Source organism: Physeter macrocephalus, chromosome 12 (genome assembly GCF_002837175.3).
Source record: "Physeter macrocephalus isolate SW-GA chromosome 12, ASM283717v5, whole genome shotgun sequence".
Classification (NCBI taxonomy): domain Eukaryota; kingdom Metazoa; phylum Chordata; class Mammalia; order Artiodactyla; family Physeteridae; genus Physeter; species Physeter macrocephalus.
The window spans coordinates 13567391-13589050 of NC_041225.1; the positions used below are offsets into that span (position 1 = coordinate 13567391).

General features: G+C 47.9%; 1 protein-coding gene and 1 non-coding gene across 2 annotated transcripts in view; one reads left to right on the forward strand and one right to left on the reverse strand.

Annotated features, from left to right (window-relative positions):
* The window catches only part of MERTK (MER proto-oncogene, tyrosine kinase), a 126525-nt gene extending 109316 nt beyond the window's left edge, over positions 1-17209 (reverse strand). Inside the window, exon 1 of the mRNA XM_024129837.3 lies at positions 17021-17209. Within this exon, the coding sequence (XP_023985605.1) occupies positions 17021-17081 (61 nt within the window). The 5' untranslated portion in view covers positions 17082-17209. The remainder of the gene's footprint in view (positions 1-17020) is intronic.
* On the forward strand, positions 7394-7528 carry LOC112066541 (small nucleolar RNA SNORA70). Its single transcript, XR_002892717.1, has one exon. It is a non-coding gene; the product is annotated as a small nucleolar RNA SNORA70 (small nucleolar RNA).
* Positions 17210-21660: the final 4451 nt, after the last annotated feature.

Here is a 21660-nt window from a genome sequence, read left to right on the forward strand (position 1 = left end):
ACGCATAGAGAATGGCAACACTGCAGCAACATAATTGCCACCCATGAATGAGAGGAAAAAGCTTACTTCAAGTCTGTGAAGTAACCCCCTTCAGCCTGCACCCCACTTTTTGACTTGAGCATTTGACTTCTTCTTGGTAGAAGTGCTTTGCAAAAGAAGCTTCGCCAGCAGACTGCGACCCCCCCCAGTCCTTTCTGTTAAGTGGGCATTGATGCAACCAGAAAAGAGAGCTCTAAGGAATCTCTCCAGGGCGGGTCTTCACCACTCTTTCCCAGCATGAGCTCCTTTAGATTTTTATTGAAGCTTCAGGATCACAGCCCAGGTGGATAAAGGAAGCAGTGGCTGCTGAAATTGCAGGTCCCGGGGTAGTAGGTGGAGTGGCAGCCTTATGCCGCCTCCCTGACCCTGGAGTCCCTCCAAGTGGCAAAAGGAGGGTTGGGCAGGGTGGCAGCTGAGCGGGAGGGAGAGTGCAGGCTGGTGTTATGGGCCATCAGCCTGCTTTACTACCCCGAAGACCTGGGAAGGGACCAGAAGCACCTTGGCCGGATGGGTCAAACAACAGCAGGGCTGGGCTTCCCTGGTGTCGCAGTGGTTGAGAGTCCGCCTGTCGATGCAGGGGACACGGGTTCGTGCTCCGGTCCGGGAGGATCCCACATGCCGCGGAGCGGCTGGGCCCGTGGGCCATGGCCGCTGAGCCTGCGCGCCCGGAGCCTGTGCTCCGCAACGGGAGAGGTCACAACAGTGAGAGGCCCGCGTACCGCAAAAACAAAACAAAACAAAACAAAAAACAGCAGGGATGAAGTGCCAGCCAGTGGGACCCACACCCGGGCTCTTCCTACTCCTTCTCAGACAACAGAACAGCTGGGGACATGAGCCGAGCTCTCTGAAGTTCAGCCTCAAAATCCGGAGACCCAGAGGAGGCTGCAAGAGAGAGGACTTATCATTGAACTCCTAGGGGTTCTCTGCTCCCCACCGCGGAGCAGGAGGCTGCACTTTGGCCCAGGCACTAAGGGTTCCTCAGTCTCGCTGCCCTCGGTGGGATCTGCTATCATGCAGGCCCCAGCGGTTGGGAGGAGAAAGGCCCCATTGTGGGGTAGGTTTGCAGTTTACAGAAAAAGCTTTTTGGCATCTGGAATCCTGTTTGCGTCTACTCCCTGTCCCTCTCCCTTGTCACACCCTGTGTCGGCCCCCCCGCCAGGAGAAAGGGCTGTTATGTGGGCCAGAGCCCCCCCTATTCCATGTGTGCCCCCCAGGCCGATGTTTGAATCGTGTCCGTGGGCGCTCTGCTGTCACTTGGTTAAAAACTCCTCCTCTCACCCATGAAGATGGCTGAGGCCAAACCCAGAACAAGCAGAAACTGTCTACTTAGAATCATTTCACTTTATGCAAACGCAAAGGATTCTCAGTTGATAAAGCGTAGCAACACTGAATGAGAGGACATATTTTAAAAACCCTTCAACCTGAAATCACCTGACCTGATTGTCCCCAAATTGTAAATGGTAAAAATTAACTTGAGTGCACAGCACTCCGCCACTTGGAGAGAATTAAAAAGAAGGGCCAATCATGGGATAAATGCACCTAGTGCAGGAAAAGTGCAGGCAGAAACCGAGAGCTGACCTGAGGGAAAGGGCCCCAGCAGGGGCTTTACGGAAAGAAGGGGGAGTAATTGGTGGGTTGCTTGTGCCTGGAGGGGTCACAGCCTCAGCAGAAAAAAGCAGAGGTGACAGTGAACCACTGAGATTGCCTGCACAGGGTAAAAAGTGGGGTTGGTATAAAACATGGTGTTGGCGAGTCAGATTTTCTACACAGGCTCCAGTGGGCGGGCACCGGGTTGCCAGATAAAAAACGGGATGCCCCAGTTACACTTGGATTTCAGATAAACAATGCCTACGTGGGTTATACTTAGCTAAGTAAATGCAACTTAGTATCCATTAGCACAAACCAGCTGGAGCCAGAGCCCAGGGAGTTCACCTGTCGCCCTCCCGCTAGGCTGGCCTCCTGGGGCATAGAGCAGGATGAGGAAGGGGTGTAGAGGGGCCAACAGGGACCCCAACACACCAAGCAAGCTACCCAAGCTCTCTGTGCCCTCACCTGCAGGATGTGCGGGGGCTCAGGCCTCTGCGCCAAACCCATGATTATCAGGGTGAGTCCTCACTTTCCCTGGCCCCCTAATGCATTGGCTCCAAAAAAAAATACTGGAGCCCCACAGGTTGCCTCTCCCCACTGCTTGGCCTTGTGCACACACTTCAGCAGTAGAAGCTCCAAGGAACTCAAAGGGCTTTAGGCAGCCCCCCCATAACCCGCTTCAGCCTGCACCCCACTTTCTGACTTGAGCATTTGACTGTTTCTTGATAGAAGTGCTTTGCAAAAGAAGCTTCCCCAGCAGACTGCGACGGACTCTTCCCCATCATTTTCTAACTCTCCACCATGCTTTCAAAACCAGCAGATCAGGATCTCTAGGGAAGCTTTTAAAGTTCTGATGCCTAGGTTTCACCCGGAGCTTCAATTAACCGGCCAGCAGTGCAGCTTAGGCATCGGGATTTTTAAAAATCTCCTCCAGGCTTCCCTGGTGGCGCAGTGGTTGAGAGTCCGCCTGCCGATGCAGGGGACGCGTGTTCGTGCCCCGGTCCGGGAGGATCCCACGTGCCGCGGAGCGGCTGGGCCCGTGAGCCATGGCCGCTGAGCCTGCGTGTCCGGAGCCTGTGCTCCGCAACGGGAGAGGCCACAACAGTGAGAGGCCCGCGTACCGCAAAAAAAAAAAAAAAAAAAAAAAAAAAAAAAAAGAATGTAGAAAAAATCTCCTCCAGTGATTCTAGAGGAATTAGGGTCAGACCTAATTCCTAGAGAATTAGGGAATGCATCCATCCGGTGGCCCAAATCTTGGGGGGGGCGGGGGGCTCCTGAGGGTTTAGCCCTGATGCTTAGAATCCATGTGGCTTGGGAGCCTGGGAAGGACAAGAACTCTGATGCCTGAGTTCGGTCCCACAGGCCAGATGCCAGTCCCTTGTCCTTCTGAGACTCAGTCTCATCTGTGATGGAAGACAGGTTACAACACCTCCTTCTCTCAGAGATCAGAGCAGAACACTGCACGCTGAACACCGCACAGGCACACAGTCCATGCCGGTTATGGCTTTCGTAACATGAACCATCTGATCTGCCTTGTTTCAAAGGTGCAACTAGTCATGGCTGGACTATCAAAGGCCAACACATGGAACCGATTATGCTGACTTAGATCATTCAGCCTCTTGCAGTGAAACAGGAATATATGTTTAGCCAACCAAGGGTGGCTTTCCTTCTCTTTCCCCTTTGGCAGCATGCCAAGTGTCACAGAAAGGCTGAGGGGACACTTTCTGGCCAGGGTTGTGAAGCAGCCGCCCCCCTGGTCCCCGTGTCGTCTGGGGCTGCTTCTCCGCAAGAACCAGCTAGGGTTTTCACAAGACCCAGGAGAGATGCTCTGTCCCCAAGTTTAACTCCTCTGTCCTGCCACCCCTGACACACATCCTCCAGCCCACCAATACCTGAAATCCTATTAATTTTAGCTTTTCTTTTCAGGAAAAAATATTTCCTACTAAAACGTGACCATCGCTAAATACCTACCACCTTAGCAAGCACAGTTTGTCCAAGTCTTTCCTAAGTGACAGAGGGCACAGAATTCCCTCCAAAAACAGAGTAGATGGACTTTCCCCTATTTCTTCCACTAAGTACACCTAAAAACACTGGGCAGTATACTAATATATAAAACGGACATTTTTTAAAATCCTGAAGAGTGCACAGATGGTAACCAACTAGGGACCTCAGGACCCAGGAACAACATGGTGACGAATTCCCTGGGTCTCCTTTTGTCCTGTGTGTCCCAGATTTGGAAATGCTAACAGGCAAAGACAAAAAACAACAACAAAAGCCTGCTATCTCTAGTCACAGGACTAGGAAAGGGCACCTCAGCAAGACGGAAGGCTTTCAAACAGTAAACTGCTCTCCTCCAGGCAAACAGCCCAGGAAAAACCACGGCCCCATCCCTACCCATGCCAGCAAAGGTCAAGTGGGGAGCCTAGACTTTGACCCTTACCAGGCTGTAAAGAGGTGCCACAAATGTTTCACTGGATGGTATCAGAGAGGGCCAAGGAGGGAACTGGTACTTTCATCCCTACTGGTTGGTGTTAGTAAAGCCCACGTGGGGAGCCTTGACTTTTATTCCCACATGGCATTAACAAGGCATCCCTCCTCGTCCCCAGCAGGGTGGTATGAGAGGAAGCCTAGTAGAGATTCAGGGCTTTCATTACTCCCTAGCGTCACTGGAGGTCAGGTGGGGAACAGCTGGAAAGTAATCAGGCACTCCTACCCCTCCCTCAGCCAGAAATCCCACCCCACCCCTGACCAGCAGTAATGAGGACGAGGACCATCCCACACTTAGATGTCAATGGAGGCTGAGTGGAGAACCTAGAATTCTACTCCCACCAGGCAATGAGGCCCCCTACCACAGTGTTTCAGAGAAAACCAAGTAAAACAAAAGACACATAAGAGTCAGTCTCATAGTACCCCAAATGTCTAGGTTTCAATTAAAAAATTCTATCTGAAACTGAACGAAATACAAACACCAAGATGACAGAGAATTATCTGAAAAAGCTTTTAAAGAAGGAATCATAAAAATACTTCAATGAGCAATTACGAATATGAAACACATGAATAAAATAGGAAGCCTTAGCAAATAAATACAAAGTCTCAGTAAAGAAAGAGACGATTGAGAAGAGAAACACATGGGAATTTTTGAACTAAAAAATACAATAACCAAAATTTAAAAACTCAGTGGATGTGCTCAACAGCAGAATGAAGGGGCAGAGGAAAGAATCAGTGAGCCAGAAGATAGAGCAATAGAAAATTATCCAATCTGAACAACAGAAAAAAACTGAACAGAGCCTCTGCAACCTGTAGGACTATATTACTGAAGAGCTAACATTTGTATCATCAGAGTCCTGGAAGGAGAAGACAAAGATGGCAAGGCTGAAAAAGCACTTGAAGAAATAATGGCTGAAAACTCCCCAAATATGACAAAAGATATAAACCTACAAAATTAAACATCTGAATGAACCCAAAATAAGATAAACCCCAAAAATATCCACAGCAAGGTACATTATAATCAAACTTCTGAATACTAAAGACAAAGAAAACATTTTGAAAGCACTGAGAGAGAGAGAGAGAGATGATACCTTACCTATAGGGGAAAACCAATTCATATGACAGTGAATTTCTCATTAAAAACCATGGAGGGAAAAAAACAAAACAAAACCATGGAGGATAGAAGGAAGTGGCCATTTTCCTAAGTGATGAGAGAAAAGGAATGTCAACTCAGAATTCTTCTGGAATGAAGGGGAAATCAAAATATTCTCATATTAAGGAACACTAAGAGAATTTGTCATCAGCAGACCTACTCTAAAAGAATAGCTAAAGGAAATTCTCTAAACAGAAAGGAAACAATAAAAAAAGAAAACCTGAATCATCAGGAGGGAGGAAAAAACACAAAAGCAAAAATACTGGTCAATACAATAGAATTTCTTCCTCCTCTTGATTTTTCTAAACTATGTCTGATGGTTGAAGAAAAACTGTAACACTGTCTGATGTGGTTTTATATACGAAGAGGAAATATTTAAGATAATTATGCTTTAAATGGGGGAGATAAAGGGACTTAGAAGAAGGTAGGGATTCTACAATTCACTTGAACTGGTAAAACATCAACACCTAATAGACCACAAATTACATTAAATGTAAATGACATAAATATTTCCATTAAAAGACAGATAATGGCAGAGTAGATTAAAAAACATGACCCAACTATCTGCCATTTATAAAAAATTCACTCCAAGTATAATGATATATGCAAGTTGAACAAAAAGATAGAAAAAAGACATATCATGCAACCATTAACCAAAAGAAAAGCAGGATGCCTACATTAACATCAGATAAAGTAGATCTGGAAACAAAGAAAATTATCAGAGACAGTAAGACACATTATGTAATGATAAGAGTCAATCTACCAAGAAGACATAGCAGACTTAAATGAGTATGCACTTAAGCAAAGAGCTTCAAAATATGTGAAGCAAAAACCGATAGAACTGAAAGGAGACATAAACAAATCAACAATTATAATTGGAGACTTCCAACATCTCTCAACAATCGATCAAAGGACTAGACACAAAATAAGCAAGGATAAAGAAGAACTTGAGGGCTTCCCTGGTGGTGCAGTGGTTGAGAATCTGCCTGCTAATGCAGGGGACACGGGTTCGAGCCCTGGTCTGGGAAGATCCCACATGCCGCAGAGCAACTGGGCCCGTGAGCCACAACTACTGAGCCTGCGCATCTGGAGCCTGTGCTCCACAACAAGAGAGGCCGCGATAGTGAGAGGCCCGCGCACCACGATGAAGAGTGGCCCCCGCCTGCCACAACTAGAGAAAGCCCTCGCACAGAAACGAAGACCCAACACAGCCAAAAATAAATAAATAAATAAATAAATTAATTAATTAAAGTACCCTTAATTTAAGAAGAACTTGATGAGACTGCCAATGAAAAGAATCTAGACTACATTTATAGAACATTCCACCCAACAACAGCAGAATACACATTCTTTCCAAATGACGATGGGATATAAACCAAGAAAAACCATTATCTTGAGCCATAAAGCAAATCTCAACGAATTTAAAAGAACTAAAATCATACAGTTTATACTCTCTGATTACAATGGAAATAATTATACATTAATAACAGAAGGTAACAAGAAATTTTCCAAATACTTGCAAACTAAACGTCTAAATAATCTATGGATCAAAGGGGAAGTCTCAAGGGAAATTCAGCCTCTCCCATTGCGGAGCACAGGCTCCAGACGCGCAGGCCCAGCGGCCATGGCTCACGGGCCCAGCCGCTCCGCAGCACGTGGGATCTTCCCGGACCGGGGCACAAACCCGTGTCCCCTGCATCGGCAGGCAGACTCTCAACCACCGCACCACCAGGGAAGCCCTCAAGGGAAATTTTTTAAAGAATACATTGAACTGAATGAAAATGAAATTACAATGTATCAAAATATGTGGGACACAGCTGACACAGTTTTGAGGGGAAATTTTATTTAGTAGTCTAATCTCATAACATGGAGAAAGAAGAGCAAAGCAAACCCAAAACAAGCAGAAGGAAGAAAATAAATATAGGAAATGAATTGAAAAAAGAAAAGCAATAGAGAAAATCAATGAAACAAAGAGCTGGTTGTTTGAAAAGATCAATAAAATTGATAAATCTCTAGCAAGACTGACAAAGAAAAAAAGAAGACAAAAATTACTAATATCAGGAATGAAACAGGGAATATCACTATAGACTCTGAAAACATCAAAAGTATAATAATTAAATATTATATTTGCAGCCAACTAAGCCCACCATGCTCTCTTCCCCATGGGAGCCCAGTGTGCAGTGGCTGCCAACAGCAGCCTCCTCAGAAGTACATGCAGCCTGTTGCCTGTATGGGTTGCTCTAAGGGACCCTGGAGACAGCCCTTTGCAGTGGACATTCATGTCTGGCATGCTAACCCCAATCTAGGCTCCAGACAGGTATGCATGGTGCCTTTGGAAAGCCCCAGGGCACAGTGGCCAGTGTCCACACTGGCCAGGTCATCATGTCCATCCACATCAAGTTGTAGAATAAGGAGCACGTGACTGATGTCCTGCGCAGGGCCAAGTTCAAGTTCCCTGGCCACCAGAAAATCCACATCCCCAAGAAGTGGGGAGTTACTAAGTTTAATGAGGATGAATTGCAAAATTCATGACAGAAAAGTGGTGACAGAAAAGTGGCTCATCCTGGATGCCTGTGGGGTCAAATACATCTCTAATAGTGCAAACTGAGTTTAATCACCAATGGCCAATGACTTAAACAATCATGCTTGTGTAATAAAATCCCACATAAAGGGCTTAAACAACAAGGTTTGAGGAGCTTCTGAGTTGGTGATGAGCTGGGAGGGCGGTACACCGGAGGGGGCACGGAAGCCCTGAGCCCCTTCCCACATACCTTGCCCTATGTGTCTCTTCCATTTGGCTGCTCCTGAGTTGTATCATTTATAATGAAACAGTAATCCTAAGTATAGCTCTTTCCTGAGTGCTGTGAATCATTCTAGAGAAGTATCAAACCTGAGAGGGAGAGGAGGCCATGGGAATTCTCAATTTATAGTCAGCTGGGCAGAAGTGTGGGCAGCCTGGACCCTCCATCTGAGCTGGTGTCTGAAGTGGGCGTTGGGGGGGAGGCAGTCTTACGGGATTGAGCCCTTAACCTGTGGAGTCTCTGCTCACTCTAGGTAGTTAGTGTCAAAACTGAACTGAATGGTAGGACTCCCAGTTGATGTCCCCTTTGGTGGAGCCGCCAAAGCGAGGTTTTCTGTAACGTGCAAACAAATGTAAACCCCAAGGACACGGTAACACTACAGTGTTACCAATATAATTATGCGTGATCAAAGGATAGAGATATGAGTGGGAATTAAAACACCGATGGTGGGGAGGGGGTAGTGCTTTTGTCCAGGGGGAGGGGAGCAGTGGGGGGCTTCAACTGTACTGCTCATGTCTGATTTCTGATGCCGAGTGGGGAGCACAGAGGTGAGTTTTATTCCTGTACATTCTTTTGTGTATCCTAAACATTTCATCACAAGATTTGAGTATGTAAATAAAAGAGTAGGTAAGAAAAAAAAATGTGATGGTAAAAAGAAAAAGATAGGCCTTTCTATTTACTAGCTGGCCCACCTGATAAGAATGATGGGATCCCTCCCTGAATCTTTCTTCCACCCGTAGGTCCTCAAATCATAATGTTGCAGGAAAAAGAGTTGGGCACAAGAGGATGGTCTCGTCCCATGTCTCAGGCGAGTCCCTGGGATGGGCCGCCAAGTGTGGGTTTTTGGCTTCACGCAGGAAAGAATTCAAGAGTGAGCGATAGTAAAGTGAAAGGTTTATTCAGGGAGAAACGCACTCCACAGACAGAGTGTGGGCCATCTCAGAAGGCAAGAGATGCCAGGGTATGGGGGTTGTTGGTTTTCATAGGGGTGGGTAATTTCATAGGCTAATGAGGGGGAGGGTTATTGCAACTATTTTGGGGAAGGCACAGATTTCCAGGAATTGGGTCACTGCCCACTCTTTGACCTTTTATGGTTGACCTGGGAACTGTCATGGTTCCTGTGGGTGTGTCATTTGGCTGATGTATTACCATGAGTATATAATGAGGCTCAAAGTCTAGTGGAAGTCTACTCGTCTGCCATCTTGGACCTAGTTGGTTCTAACCAGTTTAAGTCATGTCCTCCAGGGCTATGTCATTGTTTTAAAGGTTGTGTGCCCTGCCCCCTTCCTGTCTCAATAAGAGCACTTGGCTTGAGGGATCATCCAGCCTCACAGTTCTCACCCTAGTCCAAGACTTGCTGTCTTCCCTGGATAAACGTAACTATTTTATTCTTACCCTCAGTGGCCAGGTTCTGATACATGCCCCTGGGGGGAGGAGTCCAGGGAGTGGTGTGAGGCTCTGCACCCCTCCTCAAGAATCAGACACACTGGATCCATGGAGTGTAACAAGAGATGTAGCACACAATGGCCTGGACCCACGCAGCATAAGGTCACACCCCAAAGATTGAGTCCATAGGTCCTGGGTGGGACCTGGGCTTCTGTATTTTGAAAATGCTTCCTAGTTGACTTTCTCCTGGTTCTTGCAGCCAAAATGCTTTGGAGCTTTACATTCTACAATTTATTTTATAAAATAGTTTTAAATTTCTAAATATAAAATTATATCATAACATTGAATAATTACACTTTTTTGTTTGTTTGTTTTTGTATGTGTGAATACACATTTTTTATTTGTCTTGGATATCCACCTAAGAGTAGAATTGCTGGGCCATATAGTAACTTCATGTTTAACCTTTTAAGAAACTGCCAAACTGTTTCCAAAGAGGCCACTCCCTTTTACATTCCCAACGACAGTGTCAGAACGTTCCAATTTCTCCAAATCCTTGCCAACATCTGTTACTGGACTTTTGTTGTTATTGTTGTTGTTGTTATTCCCATCCTAATGTGTATAAAGTGATATCTCACTTATTTCCTCTCTAGCTTTTATTATTTACTTCCTTCTGCTTGCTTTGGGTTTAGTTTACTCTTCTTTTTCTAGTTTATGGTGGAAGTTTAGGTTATTGATTTGAGAGCTATCTTCTTTTCCAGTATCAGTGTTTACAGCTATAAATTTCCCTCTTAGCACTGCGTTAGATGCATCCCATAAGTCCATAAGTTTTGTTGTGTTTTCATTTTCATTCATCTCAGAATATTTTCTAACTTTCTTTGTGATTTCTTCTTTGACCCATTTGTTATTTAGTAGTGTTGTTCAATTTCTACATTTGTGATTTCTTAAATTTCTTCCATTGTTAATTTTTAACTTCATTCCACGTGTTCAGAAAACACACTTTGTATGATTTAAGTCCTTTTAAATGTATTGAGACTTAATTTGTGACCTAACATATTGTCATTTGTTTGGGCAGGTCCAGTATCCTCAGAAATACACCTCCGTGTTGCCAGACTATTCTATTGCCCCAGATAGAGCTGGAGGGGGGTCCTTCATGGGGACACAGCCTAGGCAGCGGGGAAGAACAACTTCCCACAGTAAAGAAGCCACTGGCATGACTCATTTTTAAGAGATACCCCGCGCTGCCTCTAGCCCCACTTCTGGGCTGATGCCTGCACTTCTTTTGCCAGCGTCAGGTGCAAGGCTGGGGTCTGGCGGCGTCACACTCATGGAAGGCACCATGTCTGAACCTCATGATGAGAAAACATCCCAGCCCACTTGTCTCCTTCAGATGAAATCCATTTTCTGCCCACCAGGGGCCCCAGAATAACCTATCTGCAACCCGCCCCCCACGCCATTTAATCAACGGAGATGTGGAATTTCAGAAAGGCGAAGCATCACACCCCAGCTGTCCCTGCACGTTGAAACTGGGATGAGGACTTAACATCTTCAGACTCTCAAAGTGGTTATTATTTTTTTAACCTAATGCTTTAGATCTCATGCTAAATCTAAGACCTTCTTTTTTTCTTTGTCCCCAAACTTTCAAAGAACATTGTTTTCATCCACAAATCTTTGAATCGTGTGCCAGAATTGGAAAAAGGCTTACAGGCTGCTTTCACTTCCTGCGTGGAGGCAGCCTGCCCTGAACTGCAGCGAGTGGAAAACGGGCCTCCAAAGACAGGCCACCCTTGGGAGCCCATGAATATTCATCACTTCTCTGTGCATTCACTAAGTAGCGCAGGGACAGAAAAGTACTTTCAGCAAGTTTGAGTCTATGTTCTAATATCCTCCACGAAGACAGCCTGTCCTTACTGGTAAAAAGATCATTTTCTAAAACGATAATGAAGTCGGTCTTCTATTAGTAGCTTTAAAAAGCCCCACGGCTTACAATAGTAAAACAATCTCGTCTCCAAAATAAACAAGGCTTTCCTTTGTATGTCCAAGGAGAGGCAGGATCAGAGCTCAGGCACATTCTAAGGCGTCTACTGGCCCTGAATGCCGTGCTAGCTACAGCACCCAACCCCACCCCATGCCCCAAAAAGCAGACTACAATGAAAAGGGATCTGTCAGACAGTGTTTGCCTGATTGTGGAGCGCCAGCCTGAGACCTAAATTGTGAGGATGGGCCCCCTCCCCGAGTGAGCTGGGGCAGAGCTCTAACCCCATGATGATCAGATCCTGCTGGGCCCTTGGCTGGCGCCCCAGAAGCTAGAAAACACCTTTGAAGGGATCGACTGGGAAAAATCCAGAAGGCACCGTTAATGACTGTGGACAAGGAGAAACATACAAGCATAAAATTTGGTGCCACAAATATCTATGCATTGCTCTTATGAAATGCAATGGTTTTTCTCCAAGCGTAAGTCTCTCAAACATGCTTAGCTTTTGGTGTAAAACTTCTCATATACGATATTGGTCCAAACATAAAGTCAACAACTGTCTCCTCTCTCTCTTTTTCTCCCTCTCCCCTCTGCCCTGCTCCTTCCCCCACCCCTGCCATCCCCAAGACTCGTGGAAAATCCATTTTATCATTAAGTGAAAGAAGCATTAACAGTGGATGAAATGGACAAAAGGATGAAATAAAATGGTTTAGAATGGAGTGCAGCAGGTTCCTCAACTAACTCTTGAAGACATACTATCTTTCCTTCACTTGAAAACACCAGGACCTAAGGAGGTGACCTGGATGTGGCAGCTAGGCCAGGCCTACTGGATCCTGCTGGCTGACAGAGGCCCAGACAGAGTGGGAATGGCAAGGCAACCAAGAAGGGAGGGCTGCCCAGCTGCTCCAGGTGCTGGAGGGGCTTCCAGGCCTCACAAAAATGGGGAAGACCTGGGCCCTCACTGTGGTTAAAAATCTTCCATACAGTTCAATAGCCACACTTCAGACAAAGAAAAATAAGTCCCAGGAAGGAGAAAGTGCTGGGTTGGTAGGTACTCTCGGCATTCTTGCTCTCCAAAGACCGGCTGCAGGATCCTCCTGCCAGGCTGCATTTTCAGCATTTTAGCTGGAGGCAGCAGGGCTGGAACAAGGAACAAGATAGGAAACAAGTTACCCCTGGGTCAGGGGTTAGCAAATGCCCAGAGTGTGGGATACAGAGGAGTCTGGGCCTTTCCCTGGGTAGCTGGGGGCTCGCTTACACCTGCCACCAAGCAGGAAGCATCTGGAAGCCAGGAGTGCACCTGGGCCTCCCTGTCTGGTCTACCTGCTACAAGACGACCTGCACACACCCAACTCAGACACAGAACGCCATCTGAGAAAGAAAGCCTCGTTCTCTAGCCATTGCAGCCAGAAGACTGCATTTGGCAAACCTAGTTTTAGCTGGAAAAAAGGAAAGGAATTATCTGGATGTTTACACTCAAACAACCCCCCAAAAAATTACAAAACCAAAACAAAACCACACCCACTTTAGAGTAGAGTGATGTGGGAAAAGCTGAGCAGGAATTGGACTTCATTTTTATACCTTCCTGAGAGGCACATGACAGGAAGCGATTCCTGGACTAAGTTAAGTCTGAATTCAACAAGTGAGGGTGATAGGGGGGTGAGGAGGGGAGTGGTCAGGACAGGCCCTGCCTCATCTGAGGCGACAAGCGTGGGTTTTGCTAGCAGAACTACTAGGAAACAGTCCCACAGAGCAAGGACTTCAGCGTTCTGGGATGGACACCCACAGCCCCTCCACCAGGGCGCTCTCAACAGTGGAGGATGGCCCACAGGTCCGCCCTCATATTTCAAGTTGCAATTTAGCACATATTTCAGTGAGAAAAGAAGAAACTTTTCCCCCAATACCTTTTGTTTAAGAAAAACAATTACCGCAAAATTTGAGTTGAGAAGGGAGAGGAAGCATGGGTAATAATGGCTAACAGTTTTGAAGCATTTACCATGTGACACTGGCTCATTCATCCTTCCATAAATAACAGAGTCCCACAGGACCGGTGAGGAAACTGAGGTCCTGAGAGTTAGTCACTGCCCCAGGGCTCCCCAGAGGTCAGCTAGGCAGGACAGGAAGCCCAGCCCGCTGGCCACTCAGCCCATGAGCTGCAGCCCCTGTTAATTTTCATTCCAAGCCCTAGAAGCACACAGAGTGAACCTGCTTTTTTCAGGTTTTATAATGATTAACTTCCTGCTGAGACACATCCCAACCAGAGCCATGTGCTTCGGTTTAAGATTAAACTAGTAACAACAGGCCAGAGTCAAGGCACTCGGGACCCCGATGACCTGGGAATCGGGCAATTTGCCCTGGGCAAGGAGCTGTTAAAACTGTGTCTTTAACATGAAAAATTGGCTTTTGACTTATTTTTAAAGTTGGGATCGTTAAGAGACTACAAAATACGTTAACCTTGCTCTATTGGCCTTAATATAGTCCAAAAATCTACCCTAACATTTCTAGTAAGGAAATCACTTTGGCATCACAGTGAAATGAAAGACTGTTTTCTAGCAACCAAGCCCCAAGCACAAGGTCATGGGAGCTGCAGCACTTGTTTCTGGAAAAGCCAGTAGGAAGAGAGAAGCGGGAGGAACACACGGTGAGAGCTGCAGAGGCCTGGGTCTTTGATACCATCAGCAGATACTGAGCTCCTGAAACGAGCCTCATGCGTGGAAAGTGTAGAGGAACCCATCAGGTGGCAGTAGTGTTATTTCATGGAGTGTGTGTGTATAACTTTGGCAGCAGTGGCAGTGAGGGAAGGCCTCTCCGGGAGAACATCTGAGCTGAGACCCAGACGACTAAAAAGAGCCAGTGTGCAGAGATCTTGGGGAAAAGATTCCAGCCACAGGGAACATCCACAGCAAAAGCGCCGGAGACGTGCCGCTCCAGCCACAAGGGGGGAGTAACTGGAAATGAGTCAAAAAGGGAGAGGGAGGCCCCCGAGTCCTTGCCAACTCTGGTAAAGAAGGGAGGCCACTGGAGGATGTCAGACAAGGGGACAACCCAGCCCGATTCATCTGCAAAGTCTCATTCTGGCCATTATGTGGGAAGCGGAGGGTCTGCATGTGTTCATTTCCAGGCCGGGGAACCCATTTAAAACAAGGTCCAGCCTCTGCCTCTCTACCTGGCGGCATGTTCCCAACACCGGCACCTAAAGATGCAACCCGTTTGTAACCAGCTCTGCCTGGCAGCCCACTGGCCCTGCTCCTCGAATAACCTGGAAATTATTTCTAAAAATAAGACTGAAAAAATAATTATTCTCAATTTGAAAAACCCTAACCCTGACTTTAAGGAAGTGGATCAGAATAAGTTTTGAAAAATTACTTATTTTTGAAATGTGCCCTGCTTACTTCCACAAAGCATTCGAGTCCATTGATACAAAGGCCATAAGCAACGAGACATCTTAAAGTCCTTTCTGGGAAAATGTTGACAATATATTGTAATGTGGTGACAGCTTCAGTTTGGGAGAGAAATGCTAACACTGAAGAGTTTTAAAAGCCCAGTTAGTTCTAAGGGCTTAGTTTAGGGGCAAGCACAGCCTCATCAACGGCTAGGTCCTTGCAATGCCTGCGCTTTTATCCACTTCTGTATTTCTTGTCCTCTAGCTTCTCCTGGGCCTTCTAGAGCTACCCTTTGCCTGATTTGTTGCTCACTGGCGCCCCCATCAGAGACGGAACAGAAAGGAAAGACTGGTGAGCCCAGAAACGCCCCTGGTTCAGCAGTTTCAGTTCTGTGTGTATCTGTCTTCGTGGGAGGGTGTTTGTGTGTATGGGGTGGGGGTGAGGGGTAGGGAGGATTCCAGGGTTAAAGTGATGTGTAAATTGTAATTATCCATTCCTCTACAGTGTAGAGTCTAAACACACATTCACACCCTGTCTCTCTCTCCCCTCTGCTGCCTGGTGAGCAAACCACTTGAAACCACAACATGCAATATGAAAATCGTAAAACTAGACAAGGGGTCCAATTTTCATTTTTAATCTCTTCCTACAGCACTCTTACTTCTGCTTTAATTGGGTCAGTGAGAATCCCATTCTTCCAGCTTTTCACAAAGTAAAATGTAACACTGTCAGACATCTCACAGGTAAATTCAAGATGAAAAGCAAAACGTAGGAAAAGAAACACTAGAGAAACTTTTCATTCTTCCCGCTGGGTGGATTTTAACAGACCTTTTATGATTATCTGCCTAAACTGATTATTGGCTACAAAAGTTTTTTATCACAGCTTTTAAAAAAATTAGAAAAACACTCCATTTAAAAAATGTCTTCCACCAAAACTACTGTTTCTAGTACTTTTCCCATAATTTTCACCACATTCACTATGTCCAAGACTACTGTTAATGGCCAGAATTCCCTAGTAGCAAAATATAACAGATTTGCAGCAGATTATGAAAAATGCATCTGGCAGAAATGCTGAGGAATTTTTGAGGGTTTGGTGGAGGGCTGGGGGTAAAGAACAGAATTCCTTTAATTCTTTGCTTCATTTACGTTTCGGATGTTTGCTTCAAATTGCTACGTTGCCCCAAATTATAAATTGCATATGTAATTTAATGTGTGCACTGCTTAAGAATTTCTTACTTGAGCAACTGAGCTTTCCAATGAAAACTTCACAGGGAAAAAATCTGAAGTAAATTGTTTAACTATAAGTTGAACTTCCCAGGTACTCTTAAAAAACATCTTTGACTATAATAGGTGTAAGCTAAACCTTTTAGTTAAGGAAAAATGCCCGAGATGTGTTTATTCAGTATAAAGCCTGGTTAAATTTCTTCCAGCTTCCTTAAGCAATGCATCAGCGATTAAACTTCTAACCCGTTGATCACCTACCCTCCAAACAAGCTGCTGATGCAGAATGGGACCTGCTCTCCCTTGCCACCACTTACCCATCCAGTACTGGATGGGTAAGAGTACTTATACTGGAATGCCTGGCAGAGTCGAGATAAACCTAGACGCTGACCAAGCACGTTAGATTCTGTTCGGCAGTAACACGGGTGTAAAGAATGCTTCCCCTTTTTCCGGGGTCCCCACGCTCCCAGAGTGTCCCTGCTAATGTTGCCCATGAGGGCCCGGGGGGAGCAGCCGGACGACAGTCCCTCCCGGTCGCACTCTGGCCTTGGTGGATCTTAGCACCGGGACTGCGACCCCAACTCCCGCAGCCTGCTGGTCTCCGGTCCCTCGGGGGGTGATGGGGTCTGCGGCTCCCAGAACTCCCGCCAGAGCCAGGGTCCAACCACGCAACCATGTCCAGGGAAAAGTTTTCGGCGCATTCCCCTCTGCCGAAAATTTCAGGACTTGCAGCGCGCCCGGCCGAGCTCTGTTTCCCTCTTGGAGGTTAAGGGGAGCCCTCGGTGCCCACCCCTCCCCGGCTCCACTGGCACGCGCGCCCACGACCAGCCTGGGTGCCGGGACAGTGCGTGGGTGGGAGCCCCTGCGCCTCAGCACCCGGCACCGCTGGGGCGGGGGGAGGTGTTTGCAAACTTGCCAGCTGCTGGGTGCGCCCGAGTCGGCGAGCTCCCGGCCTCCCGCGCCCGGCCCCCGGCCCCCGGGCCCTTGCACTCACCTCCCCTCCACAGCGCGGGGAGGAAGAGCCACGGCAGGAGCGGCAGCAGGGCCCGCCCCATCCCGGGGCCGCGGAACTGGTAATTCTCTGCGGACCGACGGACAGATGGACGTCCAGAACCTGCCGCGTCGCCGGCCAAGCGCGCCCGCGAAGCAGCCCAGTCCCGGCGGCCCCGGGAGCCAGCGCCGAAGTGGCGGAGCCGAGCCGCCGCGGGTGGCGCCGAGCGCTGGAGGGGGCGGGACGCGGGCCGAGTCCGAGCGGACCGAGCCAGTCGGGGAGGGGAGGGGGCGGGAAGCAGGCCGGGAGAGGAGGGCCGCGGAGGGGGAGGAAGGGACGGGGCTGGACCGGAGGGGCGGGGAGAGGCGGGCCGAGGCGGGCCTCGGCTCGAGCCTGGGCAGACCGGGATGGCGGGGCGGGGGCTGAAGAGAGGGGAGGGAGGTGGGGACCATAAAGGGGAGGGGCGGCCGGAGGTGGGGAGGAGAAAGGGGCCCTGGCTCTGGGCTGTGTCGACGTCCAGCACGTGCAGGTGGGAGGGACAGAGGGAGGAGATTGGGTTGGGCGCGGGGAGCGGAGGCCGCCCGAGGCGGCCACCAGACGTAAGACTAGGCGCCTGCAGCTTGGGGACTGCGGTGGTCCCGCAGTCACGGCTCTGCGGACACAAAACCCAGGCAGCAACGCTCCCAGAGGCCAAGGCCACCGTGGCGGCGCTCCCTGCTGAGCGCCACACGCATCCGCTCCCGACCGAGCGCCCCCTGGGTACCCGGCCAAAGGGGTGAGACCAGCCTCGGCGTCGAGGAGCTCACCGCCTCCTGGGGAAGAACTCTTCGCTGTGCCCCCGAGTCCAAGAGAGGTGATGCTCACGGAGGGAGACGAACGTCAATGAAAAAGTGCAGATCGTGAGTGTAAAGAGGCAGCCCCCAAACGACAAAGTGTGGAGGAGCCAGGAAGGCAGACGCAGAGAAAGGTAACCGTGAAAGAAATGTCAGCCACTTTTACTAATAATCGCAACAATAACTTACATATATATGTATATATATGCTTTAAGGAAACATTTTTAGAATTTTTGTGTTTTAATGGGATCCTCTGACAACATGAACCATTCCTGTGCTCAAAACTGGACAGTGGGGCTTCCCTGGTGGCGCAGTGATTGAGAGTCCGCCTGCCGGTGCAGGGGACACGGGTTCGTGCCCCGGTCCGGGAAGATCCCACAAGCCGCGGAGCGGCTGGGCCCGTGAGCCATGGCCGCTGAGCCTGCGCGTCCGGAGCCTGTGCTCCGCCAAGGGAGAGAGAGGCCACAACGGTGAGAGGCCCGCATATCGCAAAAAAAAAAAAAAACACACCAAAAACTGGACAGTGGTTCCCGCTTTCTCTCTGCCTAAGAGCCACAGTCCTGCCTTGTGGCCTTCAAGGTCCGACACGACCTGGTCCCTCTTCTTCTCTGACCTCATCTCCTTACTCCACATCCATTTATGCTGCTTTGTGGTCCAGCAGTCCCTGACCCCTAGGCTGGTCACTTGGGCTACATTTGGCTGTAAGGAGGCAACCAGCCCACATGGATTTAAATCGGTTATCACTTGCACTGACAGCAAAAGCAGTCAGCACGATGTCAGCTCCTGGCGTCCCTAGTGCCATAGGATGACACCAAGCCCCAGGCGCCAGATGAACAGACATGAGGAGTGGGTGGCTTTGCTGCTGAGCAGCCAACTCTAAAGTACAGCTGAGCAGTTTCACAGACTTTCACAGGTGGCTGCTGCTGTGTCCTTGGGGGCAGGGAGAGGCATGGACGGAAGGCGTGGAAACACCTTGCTCAACTGAAAGTCTGGAGAAGGAAGAGAAACAGGCATGCCTTGAGAGAAAGATATGAAACTGCCTGCAACAGCTGCTCACCAGGCTCACCTCCCCCTGCCGCAGGAGGGATCACGGGACAGTCCCCCAAGACCTGGGTAAGACTGCAGTCAAGGCTCGCCTGCACGGCTATGTGGAGATGTGCAAGGTCGCCAGGCCATCTCAGCAGAGCCCTTGCTCTCGTGCAGTGTCCTTGCTACCGCTCCTATACACCAGGCTCTCTTCCACCGCGGGGTTTTGCATCGACTGTTCCCTCTGCCTGGAATGCTCTTACCCCAGACTCACCCCCTCTTGGTTAATTCTCCTCCTTCAGGTCTTTGCTAAGTCTCACGTTCCTGATGAGGCCCACCTAGTATAAAACTGTCGAATTATTTATTCCTGTGTGATATACAACCCCAAACGCAGTGGGGGTAAACAGCAGCCACTGTATTAGATTCACAGATTCTGTGGGTCAGAGATTTAGATGGGGCACAAGGAAGACGGTTTGTCTTTCCTCTTCCATCTCTGCTGGGATGTTAGGCTCAATGACCGGGGAGTAGAATGATCGGAAACAGGGGTCAGCAAACTACAGCGTGTAGGCCTCTGGTCTGCGTTTGCAAATAAGCATTATTGGAACACAGCCATTCACTGTGTGTTGTCTATGGCTGCTTCTGTGCTGTAATAGCAGGGTTGAGTCGTGACAGAGATCAGAGGGCCCACGAAGCCACAGGATCTGGCCCTTTACAGAAGTTGGCCAACCCTGATCTAAAGGCCTGTTTTCTCACATAGCTAGCACTTACACTGGGATGACTCAAAAGACCAGGGCTGCAGACCAGAGCACCTAAACAAGGCTTCTCCATGGTGGCCTTGGTGTAGTTGGAAGTCTTACATGGAGGCTCAGGGCTCCAAGAGTGAACATTCATTCCAGTGAACAAGGTAGAAGCTGCATGGTCTTTCATGACCTAGCCCAGAGGTCACCCCACTCCACTACACCAGACTCTCTTGGTGGACGCAGTCACAACCCCGCTCTCATGGGGAAGAGCCGTAGCTCCCACCTCCTGAGGATGGAAGGGTCGAAGGATTCGCAGCATCGTTTTAAAACTTTCACGAAGAACAAAGCTTAGCTAAAATGTGGGATATCAACTCTACTGTATTAATTTCATACTTGCCATGCATCTAAATGTTATTGCAAGTTAATGTCCTAATTATTCAAGTCATCAAAATACGTGGCAGGAAATGTGAGTTTAAAAGAAAAATCAGACCCCATATTACACAACTATTTCCATCCTTATAGGATGTCTGCCCCAAAAGGCTACATTTGTGCAACTTTAGCAGGGCGACACCAACCCAGAACCCATACTTCGGTGCCCACACTGTCTCCTATATCTGCTAAGACTCCACGTGTTACAAGGGGGAGCCCCTACTTTTATTACGTAAGAAAAAGAGGGAAAGTCAAGGGGCTATAGCAGTGTTCATCCAGGGGCTGGGAAAGTCGACCCCCACTGACTCAAGTGTAGAAGGGCTGTGTCCCAAATCAAGTGGTATTGTGATCACAATCCATGCCTCAAGCATGTTCAACCTATCAGTGATGGGATTTAAGACTAACGACTGAAGTCCCCAGAGGAGCATGCCAGACTACACATGAAAGATGTAAAGAGTTAGTTCTCAATGGCCCTATTCTATTTTTTTTAAATTTTATTAAAATATAGTTGACTTACAATGTTGTGTTAATGTCTGCTGTACAGCAAAGTGACTCAGTTATACATATATATATATATTCTTTTCCATTATGGTTTATCACAAGATATTGAATATAGTTCCCTGTGCTATACAGTAGGACCTTGTTGTTTATCCATCCTATATATAATAGTTTACATCTGTTAATCCCAAACTCCCAATCCTTCCCTCTCCCACCCCCCACCCCCCCTCGGCAACCACAAGTCTGTTCTCTATGTTTCATAGATATGTTCATTTGTGTCATATTTTAGATTTCACATGTAAGTGATATGGTATTTGTCCTTCTCTTTCTGACTTACTTCGCTTAGTATGATAATCTCTAGATTCATCCTTGTTCCTGCAAATGGCATTATTTCATTCTTTTAAATGGCTGAGTAATATTCCATCGTATATATACCACATCTTCTTTATCCATTCATCTGTCAGTGGACATTTAGGTTGTTTCTGTGTCTTGGCTATTGTAAATAGTGTTGCTATGAACGTAGGGCTGCATGTATCATTATGAATTACAGTTTTGTCTGGATATATGCCCAGGAGTGGAATTGCTGGATCAATGACCCTATTCTAAACCCATATCCTCTCCCTTTGTTGTCCTACCCACCCACATACACATTCCCCTCGCCCCTTTCAGCCTTGTCTCCAGCTGGGGACTGTAATTGACTTCCCGCTCCTGCATCCAGTCCAGGACGTGGACCCCCAATTCAGAGCTGGCCTCCTCCCATCCATTTTAACATAGTGCAGATTGCCTAAAATTTAGGGATCGGGCTTAGCCTCACGGTATTCTATGAATGACAGATTGCCAAGAAACAATCTCATCCTGGTTTCAGTGCCAGAGAGCCATTCATTCATTTATGATTCCACAGAAATTGACAGCATGTGCTCAATTCCAGGTGTAAGACCAACCCCTGGAATGTGTCACTGAGCCAATCAATGCACAGCACCTCCATCAGGGAGCTACTATCTCATGGGCCAAATGCCAGTCAAGGACCACTTTGGTTCTCACCCGCCCAGCAACCGTTCCATGGTCCTCCCACCGCAGCACTCTGGTTTCCCTTTGCTGAACCATGCCTCCTGCACTC